This window comes from Centropristis striata, chromosome 21 (assembly GCF_030273125.1).
Source record: "Centropristis striata isolate RG_2023a ecotype Rhode Island chromosome 21, C.striata_1.0, whole genome shotgun sequence".
NCBI lineage: Eukaryota > Metazoa > Chordata > Actinopteri > Perciformes > Serranidae > Centropristis > Centropristis striata.
Window position 1 is genome coordinate 15949751 of NC_081537.1, and position 10812 is coordinate 15960562.

The 10812-nt window shown below is 38.2% G+C and overlaps 1 protein-coding gene across 1 annotated transcript; it reads right to left on the reverse strand.

Moving 5' to 3' along the window:
• Nucleotides 1-444: 444 nt before the first annotated feature.
• Nucleotides 445-2596, reverse strand: LOC131959992 (phenylethanolamine N-methyltransferase). The gene is made up of 3 exons (XM_059325202.1): nucleotides 2425-2596; nucleotides 1580-1790; nucleotides 445-883 (listed from the first exon to the last, which is right to left on the reverse strand). The coding sequence occupies exons 1-3, from the start codon at nucleotides 2594-2596 to the stop codon at nucleotides 445-447; spliced, it is 822 nt and encodes a 273-aa protein (XP_059181185.1).
• Nucleotides 2597-10812: the final 8216 nt, after the last annotated feature.

The following is a 10812-nucleotide window of genomic DNA, read 5'->3' on the forward strand; positions in this document are numbered from 1 at the left end:
CGTTACATTCTTGATGCTGTAGTTGCTGTGTTTAAACTGCAGGAGGCAATGTGTAATTACATTTGTGACACTAAGAGCAGCAAAAGGGAACGTCTCCTTTTTATTCACCCTCACATGAGACATTTACTGGACCAAGAAAAAAAATTTTAATGAAGTGAAATCTGTCACTCATATGTTGGTTTTTTGTATTTTTTTTATTTACCTTGAGAGAATAAATGTTAAAATGATGGATGACTAAGGATCACAATTAAAGCAACTTCTCATCCCTAAAAAACAAAACAAAAGTGTAATACTAGCATCATCAATAACCCCATTTTTATTGTCATTATCTACTGTGCTAAGCCATGCATTTACCTCGGCTAAACCTATAGTATTTTCATCTGGATACTTATTTTCTCTCAGTTAGTATTCCCTTTATTTATCCTGTTTTCTCTACAATAACATCTACTCCTTTTTTGCTTTTGCAAAAAACACCCCGGTCACGTCATCGACCCCCACCCTCATGTCCTGAGGCAGCGTGTAAACCTCCAGCCTGATCAGGGTGTAGCCGCTCTCCTTCAGACTAGCACAGACCTGGGCTTCATTCAGTGGCACCACAGGGATCTTTACGCCAGGGCCCCCGAAATAATAACTCTCTCCCAGGGCTCCGATGAGCAGGAGGTGGCCACCAGGCCGCAGGAGCCTCCCGATGTGGCCCAGGGCCCTGGTGAAGGCTGCCAGGTCAGGACTGACGCTCTCCAGACAGAAGCAGGACACGAGACAGTCGGCCCCCTCTGAAGGAAGGGCGTCGACAGCCAGAGGGTGAGGGCGGTGCACGTCAACAGGGATGATGTCCGTGATGACCTGACGTAGCTTGGCAGCTTTCTCTGCCCATGCTGAGGGCCTGGTGGAGACAAGGTTAGACCACAACGGCTACAGTTGCAAGAAAAAGTATGTGAAGCCTTTGAAATTACCAAGTTTTCTGCATTCATTTGTCATAAAATGTGATCTGATCTGCATCTAAGTCCCAAGTGTACACAAACACAATATGCTTAACCTAATACCAAACAAACAATCATAATATTCCATTAAACATTCATATATGACTTGCAGAGATTTTGGACTGACTTTAGACTTTAAAAAATCAGAAAAGACTTGCAACTTTACTTAGACTTGAGCCTCTTGACTTGAAAATACTTGATACCTTCCAACAAGCCCAAATATGAAAATTCCTATGTTATTTAAAAAGTGCCAAAAATTGTTAATTATTAACGATGATTAACAATATTTATCCACTTTGTTTGAATCCACCAACGGCATCCAATGAAGTTTCAGGAGAGAGCATTCTTGATTTTTTAGTAATTTAATATATTATCAGTATTATTAGTCATACTAAAATGGCATTACATTTTGTGAAAAGACCCTAATGACTTTATTTAAGAATCAAACTCAAAGTTTAGCTCTTGGGGCTTTACTTGGGTCTAGTTGGTCTTGAAATGGGGCTTGACTGTAAAGACTTGGGAGTTACTGGCATACAAATTCATGACTCCCCGTCCCTCTGTTAACATTTTTAAGTCTTCAAACAGAGATCTAGTCCTACCGCCGTCCCTCCAGCTTGCAGACGTGCTGCAGGTACGGCGTCCAGTCCAGACTGCTGCTTCCCCCGCCCCGCAGCCAGCCTCTCAGCTCCTGCCTGTTCACCTCCAGGAAATCTGTGAGGAGCACCTTGTTGAAGACCTCACAGCCACTCAGCACCTGGTACAGGGTGGGACCAGAACCTATGTCCACCAGCAGCTCACCGCTCACATCACCTGGAAAGGAAAGAGAGAGAAAGAAGACTCTGAGAAAGAGCCAATCGAGAGTTCTTTACTAAAAATGTAGGGCAGCTCTTCTTCTGATACCTGAAAAAAATCATAAATAAGTGCAATGAACATATTCTATTCTATTTTATGGATAATTAATTCACTTGTTAAGCACTTTGAGGCACATTTAATTTGTTCGAAAAGGTGCTATATAGAATCAGGATCACTATCAGAAAACTTTATTGTCTGTCATGACAGAAAACATACAGTGCAGTGGACAATAGACATACATGTTTTCCTAAAAACCAGAATAAAATACCTAATGAAGTCAATTTATGCAGGATAAAATTGCAATATACCATATGTGTACGTGTACGTGTGTGTGTGGATCATCACCGTTTATTTAAGATGCTTATGGCAGTGGGAATGAAGGAGTTTGTAATAAATAAAGTTTAATTAATTGAAAGTGTTGTCTTCAAACTGTCTCCAAAAATGATATTTATTTATTCATACACCTATTTCAAAATAGTCTTGTATCAAAAGATTTATAGGTCTAAATCAGGCAATATGTTTAACTGAATTTTAAGAGCTTTTTATTGAGCATGGATTGTTTTTTATGTGACCCATCATCCCGTCTCCTTACCTTCAGTGAAAGCTCTATGCAGGCATGCCAGTTTCCACGGCACAATGCTGTCCTTTCTTTCAAAATCCGCCCGTGGAGGCGTGTAGTTATACTGCAGATACGCTGCAGGATCAAATCCCTGGTAGCAGGCTGCCATGGCCGCCACTCCATTCTGGCTTCCCTTTTCTTCCATCCTTGTAATCTGAGTCACCTCTTTTTAGTGGTCAGCTTTCAGGTGCACCCCTGTCCCGTCAGCAGCCTTATATACCTGTTTGTGTCGGTGTGTCTGTGTTATTTTCTGTGTGTGTGTGCGCTTTGGGCTACTCTAAGCTTCATGTTCAGAGATATTAATCCTGTTTTTGGAGCAGCTTGCAGCCTGATAGCATTTGTTCTGTTCACTTTCTCTGCCCTGAGGCGCTGATACCATCAGATCAGGGGGGCTTCCTCCAACACTAGACCTACTAATGGACTCCTCACATGGCTTTCAGGTCTCAGAGGCCCGTCATATCTCCACAATCTTTCTAAAGGGCCTTTTACACTCAAATGATGGACCAGTTTTGTCCAAGGCAACCCTGTTTGAAAGACACAAACAGGTTTGTCTCCGACCCAATATTACTTTGATGATGTTTGTATAGAGTGGCAGAGAGATGGGGAACGGTGTAGTAGCAAGGGAAAGAAAAAGTCTCGTTATGTTGACAGGCGGTAGTTGATGATTACAAAGGGCGCAGAGAGAAGCTGTTATTTTGGGAGTACCAACATTTCAAAATAAAAATGGTTTCCAAAGATAATTTTATAAGAAACTCATTTAAAACCTAAAAACAGCTTTCAAGTAAAAACAAAGAGTTTTCATGGATTTCATTCATTCATTATCCTTAACCTCTCATCCAAACTTAGGTCGTGGGGGGCCAGAGCCAATCACAGCTGACACTGGGCGAGAGGCAACCAATCACGCTCTCACAGGCAATTTAGAGTCACCAATTAGTGACTTCCACCCAGAGTTGAAGAGAACGCTGACACAGGGAGAACATGCAGACTCCATACCGGAAACGAACATGTGACCCTCTTGTTGTGAGGTGAAAATGTTAACCACTAAACCACTCTTTGGATTTTTTCCTTGTGTTTTAATTGTCTGTATGAGTGGTGGCTGTAGACCAATTCACACCATAGCAGACCACAATTTATTGATTTAAAGGGTCAGACAAACTGACCTTCTTAGAATATGTGCAAAATAACAAATTTATACTGCAAAGAACTGCATGTTTTTGTCCCAAACTATGGATGATTTAGCATGAAGTGAGTAGATCTCTAAAGGGGAGACTCATTGATAAAAATACAACCCATTTTCATTAAGATATCTTGAGGTCAGAGGTCAACAGAAACCTTTTAAAAATGGCCAAGCCAGTTTTTCCCTCACCAAAATTGATTGGTATCAATGGATGTGATACCAATGTGTTCTCTATAGCAGCCTACAGGGGCACTGGCCCCCCTTGCCCACCTTTAGAGCGGCCATTGGTCTGTAATTATTTCTTTGTGTAGCAGCATATATGCATTTTGGAGACAAATTAAAGTTCAAGTTTACAGAATATTTACATCCTCATCTATAAGAAAATGTAAGAATCTGAATAGCCATTCACCTGCAAAGAAGATAAAGATGGAGGGTTACCACAGTACACATTAACTGACACTGATATTATATGGGCTTGATTGACCAATCACAGTTACAACACTTATAACCCAAGAATAAAGAAGGGCTTAAATCCAATGTGGTCAGTTTTTCAATCTCACAAATATCTTTTTTTGTGATCTTTTTTTGAAATGGCTTATTGTTCACTTCAATCACAGAACTTTGTGAAACTAATAAAGACGTTTGCTGTTTGTACACTGGTGGTTAACATTTAAGATGCAAGTCAGACTTGGCGATGTTTTATGTGCTGTACTAAATCAATTTAGTGCCTCAATGACATGTCTTTTCAGTTTGAGCAAATTAAGAATGTCAACAAACAAACTCCTCTCACTTCACAGCAGATGTTTAGTATTATGGTTATTTTGTGCCAGGGACTGAGACAAATCTTATTTATTGCTCCATTAAAATAGCTCAGTAAATTTTTAAACCACTAGCCGCAGCAGCCAGCTGACTAAACAGCGAGCTTCATCCCCTGATTGAATTAATTTTTCTGTCTATTCCCAGCACATCCTAAAGCAGCAGCTGAACCAATGTGGAACCTCGCCATGTAGTAATCAAACGTATTCTCCCCAGGAGTCTCTTAACACCTCGCTCATCCCTGGCAGCTGAACCAGAATCCCGAACACACACACGCACACACACACACACACACACACACACACACACACACACACACACACATTCCTGCACACACCCTGACCCTCTTTAGACATCCAAAATATTACAGTGTCCAAGTGAGACAAGGTATTCTGGAGGTGGTATTCTGCCAGCGGATCAGGTTAAAATGAGGATATTTGGAGATTACAATTAGATTCAGACTGGGTAAAAGGGGTCGAGAGTTTACTTTTCCAGGCGAATGTGAATTCAAAGCACACTAACTTCCCCTTGGCATTACTTCAGAGTCTGTAAACAGTCTGTGTTTATCGTTTTTGGACAGAAGTGTGATTTGTAAAAGCTGATAAATTTTCCCTTTTGCAAGTTCAACTCCAGAAAGAAATAAAAGAGCCTACATTTAAAAATATAACTATATAATATAAGCATAGTCCCATAATTGGCTGTTGCAAAATTTATTTTTCTTATATTAACAGAAAAGTAATGAATTAGGAGATAAAATACATGGAAGTTTAATTTGAATCTCAATCTTTTCTACTCTAAGTGTCCAAATTTCTATAAAAAAATCAACACAAATATAATAAAAATACATCTGTGCTAAAAACAACAACAACAACAACTATTTCCTTGAATTGTTTGTATAGATATAAAATATTTTCATGCTAATGCAGTTCATTCTCTGTGACAGTCAAAACTTTAAAAAGAGAAATCAAGCGTATTGATCATTTTTTATCTAGTTTACATACTTTTAGTGACAAAAACACAACATGAACTATTGTAATGAATTAAGCTTGAAACAAAATACAGTTGTGTAATATAATATTTTGCATTTGTTGAAATATTGACTATGTTTCAGCCCAGGAACCTTGGTAACTTTGTCATCTTCACCACAACACAATTTGGTCTCACGGCCGCACAGCATGCTTCCTTCTGGATATGAGCCGGGCCTGGTTGCACCCTCGGCCCCACGGCAGAGGGGTCCGACGCTGCCTGGTGGGGTCGTCTGCTCGGGTGTGTTTTAGTATGTGGGTTATTCCTGCTGATGGCCCCCGAGAGGAATCGCTGCAGGAGCCTCCTGGCCTCCCAGTGTTTCCCTGAGCGCTCTGCCTCCGCCACTGTCGACCTGTGAGACGGTCAGAGGCCTTGTCATAAACATGCTCGCACCTACAACAACATATAAACACCCTTGAATGAACGAGTGAACGTGTTGATGTGGAGGAGATTGTCACTAACCCGTGGTGATCCTGTGGCACGGCGACGGTGAGGCTGTGCCAGTGAGCCGTGTAGCTCTGTCCGGTCTGCCAGTCCTCCTCCAGGACGCTGCACTCCAGCTCAGCTCTACCTGCACCGCCCGCACTGCACATCCCTGCTGCTGCCTCCTCTGGGGTCTGCTAGATCAACCTAGAGAAGAGTGGTCAGAAAAGTCTCCGATTAAGAGGAACTCACACAATGTGTATTCACATTTGCACGATTTAGCCTGTTAATATTCGTGAAATGTTGCAAAGATAGATAGATTAGACTTTATTGTCCACCATGGTGGAATTTTGTCTTTGGCTTCTCCAGTATTTAAGATACAGACATAACAAACATAAAAACATACAATCTATGAGTATACTTAAATACACGATACACCAATAAAAACATACAGCAACAAAAAATTGTGCAGGGCAGGACATGGGCAGCAGCAGCAGATGAACACATTTAAAATACTGCATGAGTGAAGGAGTCCATTGCCAATTTGCCATAATCGTACCCATTTTGACAGTTTTCCTACAGTGTTCTTGTGTTTTTTTGTTGTGAGAAAATCTCCATTTCCACCTTAAAAGAATCCAACAGATTTTCTGTAAAATTTGCTCAAAGAAACTCCAGAAATGTAGTCTGTAGGAAACAAATTATATTGCTGACAATCTCATGATTTATTGTAATATTATAATGTTTTAAAATCAGTTAGCAAGCACAATATGTGGCATTTCATATCATAAAATATAAAAAAATTAAAAAAGGCTGCATTCTTTTGAAAAAATTAAGTTATCAAACCATTTGGATGGTACAACAGCAATTTAACTTACTTTTCCCTCTGGTCCTTTCTTTTCAGTCACACTTTTGTGTTTACTTCTGGCAATCTTTCCCCTTGAAGTTTGTCTTTGTCAGAACCTTTCCACAGATAACTTTTGATCTTCAATGGAAACAGCACACCTCCTCTGATCTGCTTTTCTTCAGTTGATAACTGGTCAGGTTGACTATGTGGGCTGAGTATTAGGGGGGTTATATAGCTATGTGTCTGCGGCTATTTTAGACACCACTGAGACATGCTGATATTAGAAACAATCCACATGCTGCCACTTTGACCATGGGGATAATGAGTTGAGGCACAATGAATGAAGCGCACATACTCCAACACAATACAACCCAATTACTGTATTACTGTATATCCTCCAAAGAACCCTCAACCTCTGCTCGCCAATTTTATCTAAAGCAACACATGATTGAAGTGTCCCACTGCGAGTGGTTGTTACATTCACACTTGCTGGCTCAGGCCAACGAGCCACAGTCATAAGCAAACTATCTGAGAATGGAAAATAATCCTGTCAACAAAAAAAAAATAACTCACCAAAACCTTCTTTTTCCATGTCAAGTGAAAAAAAGTGTATAATAATCCGAGTTTTGTTTTGTTTTTATCCATTATTTACAGCAATATAAAGGGATACAACAGTTAAAACCCAAACATTTGCCACTCTTCTTTTCTAATTATTTACAGTTTATTAATCTGGGACTAATAGAAAGACAAGGGTGCTAGCAGCTCTTTAAACCAAATTGTAAAAGAATCTTTCCTACCATTTCCTCTCTATGTGACCGATGTAAATCTGCAGAGGGCTCTCTGACCCCCTTTTTTGGATATATCTGAAACTGTATAATTCCTGGTGTCCTGTCCTGGAGATTGCATTATTTGGGATTTCTCCTTTGCTACTTAAACACAATACAGAGCACAATTATGTATGGAATGGTAATTGCAACGAAAGTGATTTTAAGATTCTGGAAGTCAGATTCTGTGCCTCAGTTTAAGACTTGGTTGAAAGAGCTGACTGGTGTTTTACGTATGGAGAAAGTTTGATCCACATGAAGGACAATCTTAGTAAATTCTCTGTGATATGACAGCCATTTATGGCTCACCTTGTTAAATATTACACTGACCCTGACCATCAAGGAAGTTCATAGAGTGCCATCCACCTCTCATTGTTTATAATTTGTCCTTAGATGTTAATGAGGCAGCAGTGTACTTAATTATTCTTTTTAAATATGCCCTGTGTTTTTGTTTTTTGCTTGTTTGTTTGTCTTGCTCTTTGTTTCTTGTTTTTTGTGTATCCTGTTATATACAAAAATTGAACAAAGATAATAAAAAAAAAAAAAAGAAAGAAAAGGGTGCTACCAGCGCTTTCCTCCCACCTGTTTCACAGATTAAATAAATTCATAAATAAGTACCTTGGAAAAAAGATCACTATTCAATTTTATGGCAATCCATCCAAAACAGAAGTATTACTTTCACCACAATTTCTCATGAACCGTTTGTATGATTTCCTAAGAAACAGAAATGTGGCCAGTCACCTTTTTAAACATGTGATGCTGGCTGTTTTTAAAAACGTTGTTAATGTTGTGAAACAGAGAACCTGGTCTCACAGAAATCCGTGAAATAGCCATGGATTTTGCTTAACTCAAAATCCGTGGAATAGCCACGGAATCGCTCAAATTTCCGTGAAACTGACACGGATTTTGAGTTAAGCGAAATCCGTTGCTATTTCACGGATTTCTGTGAGACCATGTTGGAAACAGAATAACTTGGTTAGGTTTAGGCACAAAAACGACTTGGTTAAGGTTCGGGGAAGGACATGAACACATCTCCTGGATAACGGTTGACATGATGAATTATTTCTTCAAAAAATAACAATCAAAACCTTTTGCTGTCTAACTGTCTTCTCATTTTTTTTCAGTTTCAGATCAGAAGTTAGGTAATTTTTTTCTGTTACAAAATCCATATAGGATTCAGGTTTAACAGCAACAACATTTTTGTTTCAGTACAAAAATAGTTTTTGTTTCAGTACAAAAATATACTTCCACCAGTTCAAAGGGATCAAAATGAACAGACCTGCAATGAGTTAAAAGGTTGTGCAGATAAACACGCACACACACGGCACACACAAACACATAGTTAGTGGATTAGTGGAGCCAGGAGTAAGGTAAGGGTCAGTTCCTTCCCCTGAGTTAGATGGACAGATAAAAGAGCGGAGAGGAGGAGGAGGAACACAAAAAGAACAGATAAAGGGCAGGAGTGGACAACAGAGAAAAGAACAGGACAGATATAATGGAATAATACACATTTAGCCAGAGCTACAGGAGCCAATTTAGTTATCTATGGTCCTAGGGGCAGTGGGAGTCCGACAGTGTCAGTCAACTCTGCTCTGGGTTACTTTTTATTTTGTCACAGCAGGACAGTGCAGGTACAGGAAACTTTCATCTCTACTGCGGTCCTGTGATTTCTTCACCACATGGTGCAAATGAAAATGTGCACACGTTAATGAAAGAACTAATTAGAGCAGCTTTTGTTTGACCACCCTCGTATTCCTATTAGTTCCAGATTAATAAACTGGAAATAATAAGAAATGAAGGGTGAAAAATGTTTGATTTATCACAGAATTTTACTGTAAAACATGAAGTTGTTAATGAGAAAAGCAATGTAGAATTTGTCACTGTTATCAGTACTAAGTAACTAAGTCAAGCTTTTTATGCACTGATTAGATTGTTTATTGATCTATTATGTTGTTTATTATTCTTGTCAACATTACTTTTTGCATGCTGCAAGCATTGAGTTTTTAAATTCAGCATCAACGACACAAACTAAATTCACTTCAACTTCAAGGCTATTATTAAATAATGCAAGAAGGATAATCATAGCATGATTTATGATACAGAAAATGTTTTATATGATCTTTTCATCCTCCTGTGGCCTCACTGTTACAAAATCGTGTTGTTTTGCAAAACACTGTTCAAGCCCTCAGATCATTATCACACATAATGGAATTTTACCAAATATGTCAGGCTGAAATTGTGTATATTCATACAGTGAATATGTTTGTATACGTATATGCAAATAATAATATGCAAATTGATATATAATATAGAAACTATATAGAAGATATTTTTATAAGCAGTGGTGGAAGAAGTATTCAGATCTTACTTAATTAATTAATACCAACACCACACTGTGGAATTACTCCACTACAAGTAAAAGTCCTGAATTCAAAACTTACTGAAGTAAAAGTACAAAAGTATCAGTATCAAAATTTTCTTTAAGTTTCAAAAGTAAAAGTTCTAGTTATGCAGAATGGACCCACTCAGATGGTTTTATCTAATCCAAATATTGTATTACATTATTATTTTTGATACATTTACAGCATAAGTAAGCAGCGTTTTACTGTTGTCCAGGTAGGGCTAATTTTAACTACTTAATATACTTTTATGTGGTTTAATTTATAAATATGCATAATCATTTTAAATTGATTGCATTTTTATGTTAAATCTTCATCTGGAAAGTAACTAAAACTGTCAACTAAATGCAGTGAAGAAAATGTACAATATTTGCCTCTAAAATGTAGCGAAATAGAGGTATAAAGTTAGGCCTACATAATGGGAAATACTCAAGTAAAGTACACATACAATATCTACGCACAATATCTGTAAAATGCAAAGTACTTTCAGGAAAACAAACAAACACAAAACATATATATTAATAATAAATGCCAAATAGCAGAAATGTATAGAATGTGTATAGAATGTATGTATATGTCTTATTTTTAATACTCTTATTCTGTCTTCTATATCTATGTGTCTGTATCTTGAGATGCTGTGACAACTAAATTTCCGCACTGCGGGATGAATAAAGTCATATCTTATCTTATCTTATCTTATCTTATACCTTAAAATTGTACTAAAGTACAGTATTGAGTAAATGTACTTAGTTACATTCTACCACTGTTCAATAAATAGTAAAATGTAAAATCATATCATATCATAAATCGTGCTACCTTTTCTCTTCTCGTATAACATCAAATTACAAATAA